Source organism: Falco biarmicus, chromosome 8, assembly GCF_023638135.1.
Source record: "Falco biarmicus isolate bFalBia1 chromosome 8, bFalBia1.pri, whole genome shotgun sequence".
Taxonomy (NCBI): Eukaryota; Metazoa; Chordata; class Aves; order Falconiformes; family Falconidae; genus Falco; species Falco biarmicus.
In genome coordinates, this window is record NC_079295.1 from 58,426,771 (window position 1) to 58,447,937 (window position 21,167).

General features: G+C 48.5%; 1 protein-coding gene across 2 annotated transcripts in view; it reads right to left on the reverse strand.

Annotated features, from left to right (window-relative positions):
• GALNT10 (polypeptide N-acetylgalactosaminyltransferase 10) overlaps nt 1-8,626 on the reverse strand; it is a 90,537-nt gene extending 81,911 nt beyond the window's left edge. For both annotated transcript variants that reach the window (XM_056349303.1, XM_056349304.1), the window contains exon 1: nt 8,285-8,626. In XM_056349303.1, coding sequence (XP_056205278.1) covers nt 8,285-8,467 — 183 coding nt within the window. In that variant the 5' untranslated portion in view covers nt 8,468-8,626. The remainder of the gene's footprint in view (nt 1-8,284) is intronic.
• Between the last annotated feature and the right edge of the window lie 12,541 nt (nt 8,627-21,167).

Sequence of the window (21,167 nt, forward strand, 5' to 3'; positions counted from 1 at the left end):
TGCAAATTTTAAGCCATCAGTTCCTGTTCAGTAATTGCCTCTAAGCGTGCTCTCATCCACTGGAGTTGTAAGACCTCCAAGAGCACCTAGACTAAGTGAGGAATTTCATCCCTGATTCACACTGGTGGCAACAGGCTCATGTGTTTATATCATGACCTCCAAAAGAGGAAAGTCTACTAAATGCCACCAACCATTAGAAGAGTTAATGAAAACTGTGTTTTAGTTCAGATGCCTGGACAGAGTTGCAGTGAGACCCAGAGAAGTCACACGTTAGAGATGAGCTGGATGACATTTCCTCAAGCTTTCTTAACACACTCGTGAGGGATACTACTCAATAGCTGGCAGCCTGCATTTCCAAGAAAGTGACAGGCAGAATAAATAAAATATTTTTGTTCTTGTGAGTTATAGAAGAGAGAAGGTCATTAATAGTCATCAACCTTAGAAAGATAACTTACCAAGAGTGGGAAGGCATGAAGCAGTATCAGAAGGAACTCTGTGACTGGGATAGCAGAGAGAGCAGAGTTCAGTTACAATAAAATCAACAGCTTTTCTACTGAAGAAAGTTTCTTCCCTGGGTACCAGAAACACCAGAACACTGCTTATACTCCACTGTAACTGTGGTTAAAAAGCCTTAATTACATATATATGCTCTAGAGAGCTCTCTTTTAACCCTGGAGCCAAGATTAGAGAAAATGGAGGAACTGCAAAAGGGCAGAGAAAAGAGCTAATTATTTAGAAAGAAAAGCAAACTTAAGGACCAAGAAATGGTAGACCTCCCTTCTTTGAAGCTGCCACTTAAAGCTTTACCAAGCTTATGAGCAATAAGGAGACATGTCAAATGACATACTTCTTATATTTTAGGGGGTGCACAGGACTTCAGATGCAGAGCTGCCAGCAGATCCCAGACACAGTAGAAATTACTTTTTTACCTAGGCATTAGAAAAGGGGAGCTGCCTGGCAACTTACTGTGCTACATATTGATTTACTTAACTGCAGTTTTCTACAACCGTTTGCCAGACCCTGTAAATCTAACAAAAGAGGCACAGTCTGACAAGTCAGCCATAATTTGATATCCAGTACTACTTATATTCTTAACAAAGCTGCGTAGATAAACACTCGCTTCCTTGTTACCTATCTGTCATCTAGCCAGGGTAACACAAAATGCAGTGAAGACCACCGCAGGAGTTGGTTACACTGATAGAAAAGATACCATTACCACAGAGAGGTATTCCTGTTGAATACAGCTGGACCGGTAACACTTCCTAACTCCCTGGGTTGTAAGAAGTCATGAACAACGTGCCAGATCTGAAGGTAAAGTCACAAGTAGACTTTTTAAGAGATAATGGAGAATTTGGAATTTATTCAAGAGCAGAACATAAATATTTAAAATTAGAAGCTGTGTGTGTGTGTGGGGTGTGTGGGTGTGTGTGTGGGGAGGGTAGTGTATTATTCCTGGATTTGGAAATAAAACATCATGCTGTTATACTCCTGAAAGTGACTTGAGCATCAAGAGTCTGAAATCCGATAAACAGATTCACACTTTCTGTTAACTGCCAAAATTTCTGTTAACTGCTAAAATTCCCCACTGACAGCTATCGGTTTTGCAAATCATCTGAGACCTAAGTCAAGTCAGAATGTCTTCTATACATCCCTCCAGAAGCACAGGAATCCCAGGCCAAGCTGTATCTAGAAGGAATACCTGAGTGGCCAAACTGCAGTAGGACTAACTGAAACCACTCTGCTCAGGGACATTAGCTCAGGTTAAGACAAAATGCAAAGGTAGGGTAGAAAAACTATTCCCGATTTGATTCCAGAATAGGAATAGTTACTAAATTAACAAAGAGTAACTATTCAGCTTTAACCCAATCTACCTCAGTCTGACTGAAGTAACATTTAAATGATTGTTAATGTCTCTTTGCCATCGCAAACTAGCCAGCTTTTAATCCACTCAGCCATGCAAAAACTCCTTTCCAGTTTTCTAGTAAGGGTGATCCAGAAGAAATCTACACATACACTCAGGTCACTTAACCTGAGAGTACTTATTACTATTAAAAGATTTCATATGCGCAAAGTCACTAAAGTTACTTCTTTCCCTGTGTCTATATAGTAACATGCATTATTCATGCTACTATCAAACAATTTTAAGTGGTGTAACTTAGAGGTTACTCTACAGAGTTAACAGAATGGGAAACATGAAGCATGATGAGAGAGTGTCCTCTGATGGTAAATATCACAGGAGCTTTTTTTACATAAGTATTTACACCATCCAGAAGTACCAGGAAACTCAGCGCAGTGCACTCCAGTTAAGGTGCGCTCCATAAAAGCCTACGAATGTCAGCTCTGCTGAAGTCAACAGGATACTATGCTAACAGGTTGAAACACATGCTTTCATACTGGATCAAAACAAATTTGCGCAGCACAGGGTTGGTTTGGTTTTTTTTTCAAGCACACAGTGGAATACCTCTTACAAGCTCCTAATGCACCCCACCAGCTCTTTACTTTCTAGAAGGAAGCTGAAGGCTACCTGCCTGTGTCGCCTGGTACAGGAAAAGGTTGCAAAGAAACAGGAGCAGCGTGCAGTTGCTTTTACACCTGGATAACAATTTGCTTAGAGTTTAGACAGGATCTGTTCTTACGCAATGCAAGTAAGGTTATAGTTTGCTCCACAGGGAAGCCAATACAAGAGTGACAGGAAGGCTAACTTCTTTATCTTTTTATAGCAATGCCTGTAACTGTATTTAAACAGTGAATGGAAGATGATACTCTATAACTGCAAGTCTGGTTGATAGCATTCTTCTGCCTAATTTCACCAACACTCCTCAGTGGTAGTAATGATACTGCCATTAGTTTAGCAGTCCACTTAGTCAAATACATGGCAGTTATCTGCCAGGAAATCTGTAACTATAGTTGCTCTTAAATCTCGCCGTCTCTCACAATTTGATCCATATTCACACAGACCACTGTATTTATGGTTTTCACCACTGACCTAAAAAGTAGTCCGATGCCAGAGGCCAAAACATTTTCCTGCTGAAATCTTCCTTCCATGAAGAAAGGTAACCATTGCAGCTATTAAGAACTGCATATAGAGCACGTCTGAAGGGTGAAACAGAACCACTTGCCCAGTAACAGGAGCACCTACTCCTTGATAGAGATAACCTTCCCCAAAGAACAGCAAGTGTAACAAACCCTTTGTTTTCACACAGCATAGAAGACCTAGAATACAGCCCATTTGTTCATTCAGCTTCGTGTTGCCATTATAGTGAAGATCACCAGAAGGAATAATGAGACCCTGAGTGAGCACCACTGAAAGCTCCAGTTTTTTAATAAACATCTTTTCCAAATTTACTTTGCACTTCATAGTTGTGAGATAGTTTAGCCACTTCATGTTCGCTTCAGCTCACTTTGCTAATCAGTGCGGTCCACTCTTACCCAGTCCAGGAAAACCTGCTCATTTCACAAGTGCACTGAAGCGATCAACTTTAGAGTAGCCCATACTGGAAAACAGTCACTCTTAATTTAAAACAGGCTTGTTCAGCTCTAGCACTTGCACTTCAGCCCTTAGATGCCAACTGTTTTACACTATGCTTACCAAAATAAGCTTTTCAAAGTTTGCTTTTATATCAGCTGATGAGTGACTAGCAAATACAGCTGCCAAAATGGCAGTCTCCAAGAGGTCTGCAAGGAGCCAGACCCCCGAGTTCAAAGGCAGTAGCAAGGTCTAGGGCACGACCCATCTAACTGCCAAAGAAATCTGCCTATGAGGTATGTTAAGTCAGTTGTTCCATTTACCTCTGGCTAGCAGAGAGCAGAAAGGTATTCCTCTCACTTCTTCCAAGCCCTTCTCCTCCCCCCCAACCTTGGCAGCACAGAATCTGCTAAACCACCCTCCTCCTTATTAGCTTTTGCCAACTGCAGCATGAAGCTGACAATCCTCGACAGCTTCATAGCTGCCCCAGGTCAGCGTGGCAAAGCCAATCCTCCTCCTCTGCTAAGGAGGACATGAGCAGCCGCAGCAGTTTGGAAGGCAGCGCAGCATCATTCCCCACTCAGCTCATCATTAGGGCTACGTTTTCAGCAATACCAGCTGGAAACTTCAAGCTTAATTGCACTAAAGCCAAAGTTTACGACCCCAGCCTTTCCAGAAGGAGCATTCTCCCCAACCGTTTGTCAACCACAAGTTAGCAGCTGGTTTCTCATTCACAACCTACCAGCAGGCAGGTACGTCCCATTTCACTCCAGCCGGCTGGCAGCAGAGGGCACCACACAATCACCTATGTGATTTATATACTTCCATCATGCTCCCGAGTTAATTTATAGAGCTCAAATTACTACTACAACAAGCTACAGGGTGACTCCATAAACCATGCATCATATCAGATAAAAACCCAAGCAACGAAAGGCAGCTAATTTGCTACAGTGCTTTTAGCCAGCAGTTCAAAGAGATGTTCAAGCTCAGCATCCCTTTGAGTTCAAACACCACGTTCCCGTAACAGCAGGCACCTCACAGAGTGCCGACCTCCAGCCTGCCCACACAGGTACAGAGCAGTACCTCTGCAGAGCATTAGAGGTCACATAAATAGCTGCATTAGCCCAAGCATAAACCACTAGCCCACAAACTAACTCATCTGTCTTTTACTTACTGCAAGACTACACATCAATTAAACATTTCAGCTGAGGATACCCAGCAGCCTCTGAGGAAGACAGCAGAGATTCAAGAGACAAAAGGTATAGCTGCATTTCTCTTGCTCTTTCCTACCCTCACACCTACGGATCATATGTTTTTACTTATTGAATACTTGTTAAAAAAAGAAAAAGATGAAACTACGCAAAAGTCAGTCTGCGTTACATGAGCATACCAACACACACATACTGGTGATCAAAAAAAGTACAACCACGAAGTATAAGAAGCTTCTAAGCTAACACTTTTGCTGTCAGCAGAAATACTTCAGTCCCTTGTCACCATCATCCCTATACAGAGCCACAACACTAGCCAAATCTGTTACACTCAGCATGAAAAAAGGAATTCCTAATTCATATAATGTGCTGAACAACTGTACATACACATTGACAACGGACATTTCTGAGCATGTAGCGGTAGTGAAGAGTAACTCAATGCATCAGCTTTTCAAAAGCTATCTGCAGCACGACCTTGAGGCCAAGGCTTTGATGACTTAAGGCCATCCCTCCTCTGTGGAGCAAAAAGCACCCAACAGAGCTGCAGAAGAACAAACCCAAAGGCAGGAGGAAAGAACACAGACCTAATCCACCTTATTAAAGCAATACATTATTTTCAGCCACCATAATGTTTCCCCTGAACATGTAAATACAGAAGCAATTAGCTGCTTAGGCACTTCTGCAGAAACCATTTAGCATAATCTTTCCTAGAATATATTTACATGGCTTCTGATTGCTTAATTTTCTGACACTTTTGTTCCAGGCACTAGAAAGATTAAATAAGGCAAAAATCACCCACACTGATACATTGCCATTTTGAAGGTAACATGCAGCACAGGACAGACAACAAAACAAACTCGTAGCAGGTTTTAAACTTGAAAATTTTAGCATCACAACTCTATGTTCTAGGAATTGCTTTATAGCTTTAATTCAGCCATTTCTTAAAACCTTTTCCCCCTTTTGCTGTTACTCTGAAAGATAAAATTACTGACTGAAACAGCAGACACCATTTAAAGAGAAAGAATGAGCCTGGACAGAGATTTCATTGAAAAGCTCAATACTGTATCACATCTGAAATGTCCTCAATTCAAAGATTAGCCTGCACAAAAAGCCAAATTAAAGCCAGAAACAGAAGAAAATCTTTTCTGACTGCTACGAAGATCTTTTTTGTGATATAGCCTCCTATCATCCAGAGTTTTCCAAATGGCTTCATGAACAAGCAGACAAACAGCACATTCATTTACAAGCTGGAAGTTGATTAGTAAGTACACAAACCATGAATGCTTGTCAGGACCGAGGAAGAGAGCCTGGAACCATTGAATCTGAGGATGCCCAGAAGACTCTCTGCAGTCAGCTGGCAGATACCTCTATGACAACAGTAAAAAAACCCCAAACCAAAACAAAAAACGCACCACGTTTGGTTTGTCTTTATTCTGCTCCATCTGAAATTATTTTTACCAAATTATTTTAGCCAGTTGTCCTTCATTGTATGTTTTTCCTTGCTCAGTGTAACAGAAGCTATCGTTTCAGGGCCCAATCCTTCAAAGAAATAGGCATACGATACAAGTATATCTTCACTCAGAGACCCACTACAGCCCATAACTCCACATCGATTAGACTGGAAGATGAAGCCTTCAGCCTAAACCCCAGTAACTCTGATTTACACAAGCACACAGAGGTTTTATTGCAAATTCTCCTGTAAGCTGCACAGCTGTTTCCTGCCCAGCTCAACACACCATCAAAACAAAAGCAGATCTCAATTTACTGACAGCTGCCATACTTTAAAGAGACTTAAAGAAAAACGGAGTCAACATTCTATACAACACAGGCAGTACAGGATATCTAAGTACCTTGAACAATGAATATGCACAGAAGTCAGCAGTGATGTACTGCACCGTAGGAAATGCCAGTCTTACAGCTACCCAAAGTCCACAACAGAAGGACAATCTTGGAAGATTGACCGAAAACAAAGTCAGCCTGTCACTGATTTTTCACCTCTTATAGATTTAATCACAATGAACTGCTACTTCCAACAAGGAACTTTGAAGCTTTCTAAGAATAATCACCGACTTTATCCTCACGACCTCTGGAAGACGTGATATTACAACAGTCTTCCTTTTGCCATAACACCATGCCATGTCAAGCTACAGAGCAGTGGACTACAGGGCCTGATTTTTATCTGTCATGCAAAATAGATTTCCTGCACCCAACAAATCCAAGCATATGGCAGTATCATCAGGAACTCCAAGCATGTAATGATCACTGTGTATGTTAAAGGGATTTCTACACAGGTTTGAGTAACTGCAACAAATTTATCTTTTATGACAGGTAACAGCTGATCCCTTTCCCTACCAGCACGGGATATTACAAAGATATGATCATGGTTATACCTAGACTTGCACTAAACACTTGAATTTGAAGAAAGGTTTCTTCTGGGAAGGAAGAGCTCAGTCTCAGTTTGACTACACCTCCGAGAGCTTTCTCCCCCTCACAGCAGAAATTGCCACAGTAGGTGTCTCCACCTTTCCAGTGCAGTCATAGCAGCAAGTCTCCAAGCAGGGAAAGATTTAGACAACTAAGAGTTTTAAGTGGTTTTTAACAAGCGGAGCCTTGTAGAGCGGCAGCTGAACTGATAGTTACACACTGACATTTCAAGCTTTCAAGTCCCAATCATTCTTAATGGTACAAAGCCAAACCCAGAAGGGGATAAAGCAATTACGTAGCCAAAAGTAAATGCAGCTAAACCGAGCTTCCACACACCTAATTTGGGTGATCTAGCCTTTCTGTCTCACACACTAAGCAGAAAGGTTTGTCTGTTAAATTTACTACTACACCAGTGGGACAAGAAAGGAACGCAGTCATGTGCTGCGATATGGTCAGGCCACGTATCCAGCAGGCACCCTGTGCCTCTCTCAGGAAGAGTTACCCACTCCCCTTTCCCACAGGAGGATCGGTAGCCAGACATGATCTTCAGGCTCCACCTGGTCCTTTCTGCTAGCCCTTCCCTGGAGCTCTGCGGGGAGCCAGGTGTGATGCTCGATGTTCGCTGCCTGTACCTTTCCAAGGCAGGTAAAGAGCAGTGGCACAGAGGCGCACCCTTGGGAGACAGAATTCCTGCCCTTTTCGTGCAAGGATGGGACACACTCCCCTTCCCTACTCCCTGGAGCAAGGGGCAAAGCCCTCGCTTTATTCCCTTGCCAAGCTCGGCCAAACAAGCCAAGCAGACCCCCGGGACCCTGCGTGTCTGCGAATTGCCAAGAAAGTACCGGCGACCCCCTCCAGCCCAGGCTCGGGCTGCAGCACAGCAGCGCCTTCCCCGGGGGCACAGGAGCCCGCCCCTGCACTCCTGTCCCCCGCCCCCCCCCCCCGTTAGGGGGCGGCTGCTGCTTGTCGCTCCCCCAGTCGCTGCCGAAGGCCCCCCCAAGTCACCGCCGAGGCCCCCCCTCTTGTGACAAGGCAGAGGGACGCGCCCATCCTCTACGCCCCCCTCCCCTCAGCTCCCACTCCTACGGGAGCCGCCCCTCACCCAGCGGCTCCCACCCCCCCACGCCCACGGGGGGCCGCTCAGCCCCACACCCCGTCACCCCCTCCTCCCCGCTCCCCCACTCACCGGCGCTTCGCCGGCCGCTGCCCCCGGCGGCCCCGCGGCGGCGGCCCCCTCCCCGCCGGCCGCCCCGCCGCCCTCCAGCTGCCGCTCGCGGTAGAGGGACCAGAGCCCCACGTTGGGCAAGAAAACGAGGGCGGCCAGCGCCAGCCCCACCGCCTGCAGCAGCCGCTTCTGCTTCCGCCGCATCGGAGCCGCCGCCGGGGAGGAGGGGACGGAGGAGGCGGAGGAGGCGCGGGGCAGCGGGAGCGCGGCCCGGCCGCCGCCGCCCTCAGGGAGCCCAACTTTCCCCCGCGCGCGGCGGCGGCAGCGGCGGGCGGCAACTCCGGCACTTCCGCTCCGCTCCGCGCGCGGGGAGGCGGGGCCTCGGCAGGCCCGCCCCCGGCCCGCCCCGCCGGCCCGCCCCCGCGCCCCGCTAATGACTCTCCCGTAATGAGTCTCTAATAACGACTCTCGAAGGATGCCGAGGCACCGGGGCGGGCGCTGCGGGAGAGGGCGGGCAGCGGGCTCCGAGCCGGCCGGCGGCGGGGGAAGCCAAGGTGGTTAATTGCTCCAGGGAGGCTCCGCAATTAGCGGTCCCCACGGCCATTAAGCAGCGGGCCCTGCGGCAGAGCTGGCCGGGCTCCGGGGCGAGCAGCCCCGCAGCGCTTGTTAAGGCTCTCCCGAAAAATCATTAGCAAGGCACGGAACACGCTGGGATGTGGGCAGGGACGGGGCCGGCACCAGGGGGGGACAGGCAGGGGAAAGGGATGGGCCCCCGGGCTTCAACGGGGCCGGGTCTGGGCCGGGGGGCTGCCGGTGCCCCCCCGGGGGGCTGCCCGCCGCCACACGGCAGCCGGGGCACGGGGTCGCCGGCCCCAGAGCTCCCAGGGGGGCGATGCCATCGGCCGTACCGCCGGGCGCGATCGCGCAGCATCAATTCCCCGGCCGCGGCTCGCGCCAGAGGGATGCTGCGGGCTCGGGTACCAATTCGGTGGCCTCCACCCTACCGTAAACTAGATAACGTATAGACGCGAGACGGTGGGTTTTAAACATGTACCGGAATTCAACAGTGGTATAGCTTTTCCAAAAATGGGGAGTGGATTCGTTTCTTCAACGAATTTCTTCATTTCTTCCCACAGCCCTCACGACTGGGAAGGTGGCCGGCTGCGGGGCTGGCAAAATAAATATTAGGTCTCTTCCGATGTAAACGCCCGCAGGGAAATTTTTTATTTCCTAGAAAAACAACAGAAGGTCTACAAAAAGCATTACACAACCCAGCGTTTGCAGTTCCAGCCACCTTCGCCCCACACCAGCCAGCAGATTTAAACTTAAATAAACTTCCATAACCCACTAGATGGCATCTTCCAGCAGATTTCGGTGCCTGCTGCGAGAGCCAAATTATCAAGGAAAGCATTTAATTTAGAGAGCAGGTTACAGTTCCTAAGTCTAACTACATGTTAAGGCAGCTTGTACTTTCATTTTAATTATCGATGAGAATTTGTCGCCAGCTGATTTCTTTACTAGAAATGTTAATGCTTCCATTATTCCTCCGTGGGTGGAGAAGATATCGGCCTGTGAAATCCCTTTGCTACTGCCTTTAGAGCAAAACATATTCCCTTTATCATCACTGAATCACCTCCGGCAGCGCAGAGACTTTGGCTGCTGTTGAATAATGCATAGCCACTAAAATTGTACAACAATAAAGCTACATACACGTTACCTGATACTGTGAGAATCTAGGCTGGAAAGCTACAATACCTCTGATTTAATACTGCAGTGCCAGCGTACTGCCATATGGACCCTTATAATAACATCCACATCCCCTTGCCTCTGTAAGAGCTCTTTGAAAAGTGGTTGTGAAATAGCAGGCGGTTTCATAGGTATGCACATAGGATTACAGTCTGCCCTTGGCAGAACATCCTCATTTATATAAAGGGATGACAGACACAAAGTTTGAGAGTTAATTAAAACAAAGCTACTAGCTGGCTTGACATATGTTTAAATTTAGGATTGCGAGCCTGCTTGCTAAATTAAATGTTTGCCTCGTAAATTGACTTCAGCAGAGTTGCACAAGTTCTAACTGGGAACAGAACATGGCTGGTGCTGCAGGTAGATCAGTATTTTGTAAATTAGAGCATCCTGAACGAGGAAACCTTCTGATGAGCCTCATAGGAATTGAAGTCTGGCTGCTCTTTGGTGATCACACTGGAAATGGATGCTCCAGGTCTTTCCTTCCTGATTTAAGGTGGAGTGAATCCTGATGGGGTTACCAAGTAAAATCATCTATACCCCATGCAGCTGCCTTGGTCCCAAATAAATAAATGTGTTTCTTCCACTAAAGGTCCAGCATTTCTCCTTCTTTCTCCTGAAGTGTTTTGGTGGAGACGGAGCTCTGATTCTGGCCTGCTGAATGCAATGCCTTGGGGATTAATTGTGTACATGCAAAATAAACATAGATTAATGTTTCTGAGAAGGAAGACAGCCTGTGGCTGGTAAGCCTCTAACTGGAAAGGGAAATGGTGTACCTTCCCGAGGCATCTTTCCAAAACAAATATAGGATAAATTAATAGCAGCTCAATCCCTGTTTGGAAGCTCTCTTTGCTAGTGAGCTGGGTTGCCCGGTTTGCAGCTCATGTGTTCAGGTGCTGCAGGGCGCAGTGCTGCAAAAGTGGGTAGCGGCATCATGAAGCCTTGGATGAAGGATGAGGAGTGGGGATGACCGGATGGACTTGGTCAGCAGATGCTGAGAAAGGGCAAGAAAGCATTGCCAAATACTAATGGGAGTGGCTGTGACAGGTATTCCTGGGATAAAACCCACAGATGGCCTGAGAGCATGGAAACGAGATGGCAAAGACACAGGGAATCAGTGCTCTCCTGCCTCCTGGTCTCCTCTGGCTGCAGCTCCTCAGGGCAAGGACTGACTTGCGTGAGGGGCCAGATTCTGACCTTGGAAGTCCTGCAGACATGGGTAATGGAAAGCAGTGGGTCCTTTGCATCCCTGCAAGAGACATGAACGGTTATGGGATCCCTGCTCTCCTGCTGAGTGAGACAAGACCTGGCCTTCCATGCCCCCAGCTGCTGTGCCAGCCTAACAGCGTGGGTTAGGGGTAGAACATACTGCCAGAAGGATGGTGTACTTGCAAGGGGGAAATGGGAACTAAAATACCACCCACAAGCCTGTTAGGTTTTTTTTTTTCTTGTGTCTACGGATGCTACAGATACATGTCGCCAGTATGGGGGATGGAGTGGGAAGCTCTAGTCCAGGTCTCTGTGCCCTGTGTCCAGATGGCTGCACCTGCAGGGAAAGCCAACTCCTCCACTTACCCTTTGCGTGGTTTCTTGGGTAAGCGTTTGTACACTCATGATGCTTTCTCTTTTCTGCCAATCTCATCTTTAACCAAGAGGAGAAAAGGAAAAACAATCTTTAAAAAAAATGAAGGAACCTCAGCTGTGGCTATGTCACAACATGACTTTTTCCACAGCGTTTCTTTATCCTCCAGTGTTTATTGGTTGAATGCCAGCTCAAATCTCCATGTGATCAGAACTGATTTGTTGGGGTTTTTCTCCCCTTTTCCTTTCCTGATAAAGAGCAATGTCCAGGAGCCCTCTTACCTGTTGGCAGGAGGGCAGCCCTTCTCTGCTGCTCAATGTGGGGGTGCCTGCCAGCACAGCCCCCAGCAGCAATCCTGCTGGACTCCCCCAAAACCTGGAGCTTCTTCCAGTCAGCACTTGAGATGCTGTGAAACAACACAAATGCTTGAATAGCTCACAGAAATGAGGTTGATCACAGGCTTCTAGCAGGAAATTGCAAGCTCTAGCACTGCAAGAGGGCATCTAGCCTGTTTCCCATCCTTCCCAGGGATGGGGAGACAGCAGCAACATCTATGAATCCTTGTCCCCTGGCTGGGAAGCAAGGTAGGGAGTTATCTGCGTGACTGACCTGGGGGTTTATCTGCATAGAACAGACCTACACACAGCTTTTAGTAGAAAAATAAAATAAAACTGCTGATATTCCCAGTAGATCCACCTGAGCAAGCAAAATCTCCACAGCCAACAGGGAAAACTGCCTACATTTATTTCAGACAAACAGAGCCTAGCAGCACAGGGCAGAAGGTGGCTGAAGCTGTACACTCATGGAAGGTGCTCAGGGTCTTGCTTGGAAAGCGGTGCTATTCTAGCAGTCACTCCTCCAGCTTGGTGCAAAGTGGAAGAGGTAGCTACAGCCTAGAGCAGTATAAAAGCAACCAAGCCTTTGGATGAGTTCCCTCAAGTGCAACGCTCTTTTAACTCCCCTGGCCTTAAATCAGTGGGTAATTTCACTGATCATCTGTGGCAGGTGAAATTGCTGATGTCCAAGTTGAAGCACAGTTGTGGAGGATGAGGCAGCGATGGCTTGCTGGGAGGATAAATACTGGAGCAGAGTGTGAAGCAAGGAGGGATGTGAGCTTTGTGTATTCTATATTGCAAACAGATGCACTGACATAGCTGGAGATTTGCTTTGCACAGGAACGTGGTTTTCTCCAGGAGTAGCCTGAATCCATTACCCACCTCTGGCCCAGGCTACCCAACAGGGGGACTGTTAGCGGTTGAGAGAAAAAGTCTCTGTTGCACTTTGCAGGGACTGAATTGTCCCTCCTCTTCCCTCTGGGCTTTGGTGGTTGGTGAGGACCCCATTTCTCCATGCAAAGCGTTGCACAGAACTGCGTCAGACTGCTTTAGATCTAGCACTGTTTTCCCAAAGCAGTTCTGACAGTTTGTATGTAATTACTAGCGGGGCTCAGTTGGGGGCTGAGAAGACAGAAGGTATATTCTTGGCCATCTACTCAAGTCACCTTATTTTTAAAAAATTGAAATCTGCAACTATTGTTGTAGTCTTTCTGGCTGGAATAGGCAATGAGCTTTGTCTGCTCCCTCTGCTCTGAATTCAGAGCTGCTGCAATGAATCGGACTGATTCCAAGTCTGGTGGAGCCAGCCAGGCAGACTGCAGTCAAGATGTCCCCAAAACTCCCTGACTCCTGCTTCTCTGAGCACACTGAGAATTTTGACGCCCACATTTTCTGTCCTTCTTGTGGGATTTGGAAGCCCATGCTCTAATAATTAAGGCAACTTTGAACATCTTAGCCTTCAGCCTCACCTTTCTGTTTCCCATAACAGTTGTTAGTTACTTGAAATGGGCGCTGGCTTTTAAAATATGTTCACCATGGGCTTGATGGTTTTAACAAGGAGGAACTTGAGAAGGTTCTCCAATGCATGTATAAGAGCAACACAGAGCTAATTTTGAGGGAGGTTTGCAGCTTTCCTATGAGCACAAGTAGTTTGTGCACCACTCAGCTGAACCTGGAGGAGAGGTCTGCTCTTCTTCCAGTTCACTGGAGGCACTTGGGGATGAAGAAAGCATCACTTTGGTCCCAGGACTTCTTCAGGGTAGATCTGCAGTGGATCAAGAACACTTACGTGCTCAAGCTCTACTTTAACAGATTATTTGTGAAGTGCGATAAACTCTGCTTACATCATTAAAAAATAACCTTATGGAAAGGGGAAAGAAGGATAAAGATGCTTAATCCAGCACTAAAATATCTAGTACTGGAGACAGCCAGGAGAAAGGGAAAAATAAAGCTGGTTATGAGAAAATTTAAGTGAAGTGCATAAAAACTTAAGCGATACGGATAATAACATGTCGAGTTACTGCTCTCAGCCCCACCAAGGGGAGAGGAGCAAGGGCTATAAAACGTAAATAGAGGAGAATCAAATTCAGAACAGATGTCAAGAAGCACCTTCCCAAGTGGAGAATCAAAAAAGCATGGAATGACCTGCCAGGCAAGACTGGAGCGGACACACCGGGGCTTTCCAAGGTGAGATGTGTCCCTGGAGCACAAGCCTGGGGCTAAGCACCGAGCAAAATGTGCCAAATGGCCTCTGTGGGATCTTGCCCTGCCTTCTGCATCTGACATAAAATCAGCTTCAGGATTTTTCATGTCAAAAAAAAAATTGCTGCCATGAGTGAGGGGAGTCTGGGTAGCCCTTCTCATGGGAACATCCTGCTTCTTCAGCCCTGTGGATTGGAAGCATGAGATGTTCAGCCTTGGAGGGGATCCGAGCCACCCAGCAGGTACCCTTGCCCATTTCCCATGGGGTGCCAACCCTGGGGAGAAGGTGGCATTGCTGCCACCCGAGCAGTGAGCCAGTGCAGGGGCTGCGTAGTAGGGGCTTCTCCCCAGGACATGAATCTCCCCATCTTCCCCATGAATCCTGCTGGAGCACATCTTGCAGACATTGATTTCTGCCACTGCTGGAAAAGCATTTGGCGGCTCAAGTGGCTGCTAGCAGGTATCTCAAGTGCCTGACTGGAGGGCACGGCACTGAGCCTGCCCTCGCTGAGCTGCTATTATGGCAGAGGAAGGCTCTTTCTTAAAATAGGTCCTCTGCAAGGGCTCTTGTGTTCAAGAACCAGGAGGAAACCAGGTCCTTTGTCCTTTATTTTCCATCTCTAAAAAGAAAGGCAGAAAAAACAGTGTCTGAGAAGCAGAAAAGCAAGGTGGACACGGTGCAGGATGGGATGAGAGGATGAGATTGGGAGGGGAGGCGCTCACTGGTGCTGATGCGTGGTGATGCAGCGGGAGAGCTGAGAGCTCTGTGCCACTGGGAGCTCACTGCTCAGGCCCGCAGGATGAGTCGTATTGGGTCAGGTCAGCACTTCAGCTCTGTCTTGACAACATTGCCCTCTGCATCTTCAAGGAGCTTCACACCTCCAGGCTGCCATGTGGATCCAGCTAGCCATCAGTCACTGATGGAGTTGCTCAGCTACTCTGTTTATTTTCCCAGTTTTTTATCTGTTAGAGATGAAATTGTATTGTAAAGTCAGAGGTCTGGATAATCTCCTGTTTCCTTTCTCCTGCCCAGTGCCCCCAGGGTTGCCCTTGTTCTTTCTATTGCTTCAGAGTCTGCTAACACTTCTGCCCTCTGAGACACACGAAGACATTGTGTAAGGAGTTATACAGCTGCCCTCCCATCAGCTGAACCTTGTAGTTCAACCAAAATCCCATTATTCTTTAACTCTAATATATGGAAGTACACACAGACAACCTGCAGGTCAATGAAGAGGCAGCTGTCTCTCTGGAAGGCCCTGTCCCAACAGGCATTCCTAGCAGGCAGACACTCCTTTGAAAGTGTTTTTTCCTTCTTTGACTACAGAAGATGCTGCAGTGACTCACTTGGAGAAGACATTTGTGCCTGGAGAGCTGCAGCTCAGTGTGCAGAGTGCTGCCTTTGTCCTGAAGGTTCCAAATGCCCTTCCTTCACCTCCCTCTGCAGCCTGCAGTCCATCCCTCCCATCCTCCTCCTCTCTCCTGCCCTGTGAGGCAGCCCAGCTGGTCACAAGTCTCCTGGGCAGTGAAGAACAACCTTAAGTGGCTGCGTTCCTGAGAGGTGGTGATTAACCTGGGACCATCAGGAAAAGTGACTGTGACAAGCTGTCAGGGCTGGTGATGTGCCTGTGCTCCCCAGGCTCCTTCTGCTGGAGGAGGATGTGGAGGCAGCAGCACTGGGCTGAGGTGGGGGTTAGGGAGGGGAGAAGGGATGATGCTGCCTTTGGAGGAAGCCTGGGAAGCGAAACTTTGCATGTCCCATACCTGTGTTGCTTAGAAGGTGAGTCTGCAGGGCTGACACAAGACGCCAGAGACATCCCAGGCTACGGCTGTCATATCACATCGCTGTTACTATTGCAGAGGATTCATAATTCAGCAGTCCTATGGTTAAGACTTGAGCCTATTGAACAAGGCACTGTGCAGAGGTTTCTGCCTTATTCCTAGGGGATACAGCAGGATGAAAGATAACTGGCAGCTTCTTCGAGTGTGCTAATAACCATCATCTTGCAGTACACAGCACTGCCAGACAAAGTACTTCCCATGGGGTTCCCCCAGACTTTCTCTTCTGGGAAACACACCAAAAAGCTTCAGAGGAGTCAGGAAAAATCATCTTCGCAGGGAGACCTGAGACTGAGCCCTGTCTGTATCACAGAGACGGAGCAGAAGGGAAATAACAGCCACGAAAGTCCCTTGGCCTGAGCTGTGTGGTCCCTGTCACAGCCAGCCAGGGTCGGAGGGGTGGTATCAGGGGTCCCCCGCTCACCAAGATAGAGGCAAAGGGGAGGTGTTCATGGTCTGCTGTGCCCCAGCACGCCCAGCTGCAAATCTGGTGTTTACTTGCCTAATTTATTGGGAACTGGAGGCAGGGGTGGGGGTGGGGAAAGGAGTTGCAGTTCTGAGACTCCATGATTTCAGCCTGAAGCTGATGTGTGAGTTTACCCAGGAGAGCGAGTGAGGGAGGAACTGGGTAAACCAGAATTTGGAGAGCAGCGTCTTGTGTTGCATTGGGCTCTGAGAAGGGAGAAGAGTTGTGATTTATCAAGGTTCGAGAGCCACCCTGGGTCCCTGCCAGCTCCTGGCAGAGCCCCAGCACTGCTGGGTCCTGCTGACACAGAGCTGGAGAGGTCTCCCCTTCCTTCCTCCGCAGGGGGTTCTGCCTGCTGCCAGCGAGGCAGGACCTTGTGAACACACATTCAATGTGGCCAGTGCCGGAGAAGAGATGCTTTCAGCTGGGAAATCATGTTTCCCTGCTCCTTGCACAGGGATTACGGAAGCGTGAACTATTCTATGGACTTAGACGGGCTGTTTCTCCAGCTACCATCATGTCCAGCACCCCCTTCCCTCCCAGAAATACAGACCAAGGAAGAGCAATGCAACTACAAATCTTACTAGAGAGCTGTGTTAGAGCCACTTGCTCTCGTAACTGTGTCTAACAGGGTATGCAATAAGCCTAATGAATCTGTCATGAACCCACGTGCGTGTCCTGGCTGAGCACGTCGTCCTCCAGCACCCTGAAGGCAGCTGACAATTAAATCAGGACAACCCCAGGCTGAATGGTGGTGGGGTGGCTGCTAGGGTGGGTGAGCCTTCCCCTGCACTGCCCCACTCCCCGTGGGACCCCGTCCCCCCCGGGCTGGGACAGGGCCAGTCCCTGTTGTTCATGTCGGGGACTGCGTAGGAAAAGCTGTCAGCTTGCACATTCCTGGAAATGCTGACTGTCAGAGTAACTAGCAGTGGTGATGGACCGTAGAGGAGAATGATGCTGGAAATGAGTTGGAGAGGCGGGAGAGGCACAGGAGAGAGAGGCTGCCCCGAGGGAGCACACGTGGGGTGTGCATCTCTGCCAGTGCACCAGTTCTTGAGAGAAAAATACGGTGACCACAGAGCTGGTTGGAAATGCTTCAATGGAACATTGTGGGTTTTTTTCCCCTCGGAGACTGCCAATTTGTGAAATCCTAGTTGTTTTGCTCAAGCAGATTTCAAGGAAGCTGTGACAAATGTCAGGCAGGTGATGGGCCTCAGCTCTCCCCCCCACTCAGAAGGCTGCCAGACCTCAGACTTCTCATATGGGATCAATCCTGGGGCTGTTCCTATGGGAAGGAGGGGACAGCACAGAAAACGTGATACACTGAAGCTGCAAAACCCACTGCTGTTGTTGAGAGCTGAGGACAGTGACAGGGAGGCATTCTGTCATTCACACAGCTGACGTGTTCAAGATGAGCTGATGCACTGGTGCACCCCTAGACCCTAGACCCACAACCACTTCTTCCCCCTGAGATGCTTTGCTGGAAGTACTCAGTTACTTCACTGTTGTCATTCTCTGATGGCTTTCCAGGATTGCCCTGTGTGCTCTGCTAGGCTGCAAACAGGGCAGAGAGCAGATGTCAGCTGTCTGGTGACAGCAGGCTCTGTCTGATGTCCGGTGGGGGACCGTGGGGACTCTGGGCACAGAAAGGCACCCCTGCCTGTGACATCTTCCCCAGCTAGCACATATTCCAGGTTGGGCCAACATGCTGAAGATGGCTTTGGAGCTTGCTAAAGCCATGTGCCTTCCCATCCCTCCTGCCTGCTGGAGAAATCACCCATCCCACCATGTGGTTCCATGTTGGGGGAGGACAGGACAGCCCAGTCTGCAGGAAGACAGCATGGAAAGCAGCTCTTCTGATGATGTAGAGCCTCTGGGAGCATGTCAAGGAGCATCTCTGCCATTCCAGGCACAGTGATGTAAATGATCACTTGAGGGTTTCTCAGCTCCAGGCTGACACGTGGCAGAGCCAGAGGAATCGGTGAACTTCTCGCACAACTGAGACAGCCAACCTGGCTGTTGGTTGGGAGGGCTGGAACTTTTTTCCCCAAATCAAATGCTCTGCAGCAGTGTAGCACCGCTAGAAGCCATGTTTCTCACCCAGTTGCGGGACTGATCCTTTACTCCCGCTTCCTAGGTTTGTGCCTCAGTGCCTGGCTTTAGGTAAGCACAGAGAAACGTGGCTGCTGGGCTTCGTGTGCTGCCCTTGAGCCGGTCCCATCTCCTCAGAGCTGAAGGCAGCCAGAGGGGCAGGGGAACCGGGGGGAGAACCTGGGGGGAACCTGAAGTGCTGCACTGGGCTTGGAGTGTGCCAGTGGTACCATACCTGGGCAAGATGTGGTAACTGGAGACCACCTGGGGTTTCACAAGCTAAAGAGAGCCCAGGCTTCCTCCTCTGCTGAAGAAGAAATTAACAGGCTAATTTATGGTACCCAAACGAGAGCTCTGCTGGGAAGACACAGCCTGTAGGGCTGGCAGAGCTTTGTCAGGAGGGAGCAAGGTGGGACTGGGCTTGGAAGGGAAAGAGCCAGGCATAAATAGTTCCAACCATTCAAACCACATAGCTCTGAGGGAAACAGAGTTAAGAGAGAGATGGCATCGTCTGATGTGTGGGGAAGTGTTCAAAGGAACAAATTCCTCTTTTACACTCCAAATAACCCTTCTGCTCTGCACTTAGGTACAGTCTCATGGGTGTGGGGTAAGTCTGAAGAACCTCTGTGCTGGTGGATGGGTGCTGTGGCCCTTGAGCCACCTATGGGCAGGCTTCAGGGACCCCTGCGCAGCCGTTCAGCTCCAGACGGGCTGAGAAGGGGGCCCGGTGCCCAGCCCCTGGGCTCCCGCACCCAGAACCCGAGGGGGGACAGCCACATCTGCACCCTATGGCCAGTACCATGCCCTGGCCCGGAGCTGCCATCACCCCCCTGTGAGCCTCAGGGCCTCCCTAAGTCCCTGAAACACAGGGGAGTTACTGAAGAGGGGAATGCTGAGAGAAGTAGATAATACTAGCCAAAAAGAAAGAACTTAAAATGAGCTGACGACATTTCTTTGAGCTTCTGCAGACGTAAACCCTTTGCTTTACAGGCACCTGGGTGTCTCTCATCGGTTTGCGTTGGTTTGCTCCTCTCTCTGTTTTAGTTGTGTGGATGAAGAGAAAAGGAATGTCATGGCAGAAAAGAAGAAAGATAGAAGACAACTACAAAAAGCTGTGAGCTGCCAGTATGTTTTGAGTTGCTTTATTCTGAATCAATATTGAACCGAAGAGGAATTATAAATCTAGCAGATTACAGCTGAAGCAATGCCAGGGCATCTGTTTCCAGATATTCTTTTTTTTTTCTTTTTTTTTTAAAAACTGGCTAGAACAGCTGTTTTTACAAGAATCCACTGTAAAAGAGTTATTAAAACAAAGGGGGGGGAAATAACAATAAACGGGAGATATATAGCAGACAAGGAGGAGCAGAGATGTGGGGCTGGGAAATAAATGGAAGACAAGAGGAAGAACCTGACAACCCACAGTTTGTAACCAGCATCAGGTGCTAAAGAATCTGAAAGGTATTTGTTTATACAAGACAGTGATCCCCACCTCCAGGATTATGCTCAGTGATTTATGGCATCAGCAGCTGTTGCAGAGGTTGAACTAAGAGCAGCAAAGACAGAAAAGAAGAGACCACCCTTAGCACTTGCCTGTTGTTTGCTAATGGAAGGAGATTTATTAGTAGGAAGCCAGCGCGGGTGGCTGGGGGTACTGGAAGGCAGATTCCCAGCTCTGTTACTCCTTGTGTCCAGGATCAAATTAACCTTTGATGAAATTCAGTTAGTAATTAAGGCAACGGGCACAGAACTGAGGGCATTCATGTGGCTCAAAGCCTTACTGTGCTTCAGCCAAGGTGATGTAATCAGCACAAGCATGCTCATAGCCTGGCTGGGGATGAAATAACATGTTAGATTAAAGCACTGTGAGGTCGGGAAGCCTGTTGTCATGGCCCTGGCTGACCCCACAGCTTACTGGGAAGGTGTGAACCCACTCAGGCTGCCCAAGCCCACCAACACTGGTCATGGGGCCAGGATGGTGCTGGGGTACCTAGGCTGTTCATCAGTCTCCAACAAGCCATGCAGCCTTTGCTTTGCCCAAACCTTTCTATAACGTAACAGATTTCTATAGAACCTACTCTAAGATGGATAAAATTAACCAAAACCTGGTGTCCCTCCCATAGTCTGACCTTTCCCCACATACCACTCTTTCACAGTCTCTAGCTCTCCAAAGGGTGGCTCACAAACTTTGAAAATCCTTTTTACAGCAACGTTTTCCATGGTTTACCCTGGTGCCCCTCTGGTTAAATGGTCCCTGATGTCTGAGAGCTCCATCCTAGCATGGGACAGGTTGGCACCTGCTTCTCCCTGCCTGCAATCTGCTAGCTCCATGCTTTGCAAAGCCCCAGAGATGCCTTGAGCAGGGAAGGTGCTGTTTTAACACTACACCCTCTTCTTGCTCAGTCTTTGCTGCGTTTAGGTGTTGTACCACAGCATGACCTGTGTTACGTGCTTGTCTTGAAATCAAGCAAAGACCCCTTTTCCAAGAGGAGCTTCTCTCCTCAAGCAGGGGCTCATATTCCTCCCTACTTCACCAGCACTGACCACAGTGGCTTGCAGAACTGAGAATTTTGACTCATATCTGAAGCCACTCAGAAGCCAGAAAGCAAAACCATCTGTCGATAAACCATCGTGCTTAACTTTCTGTAA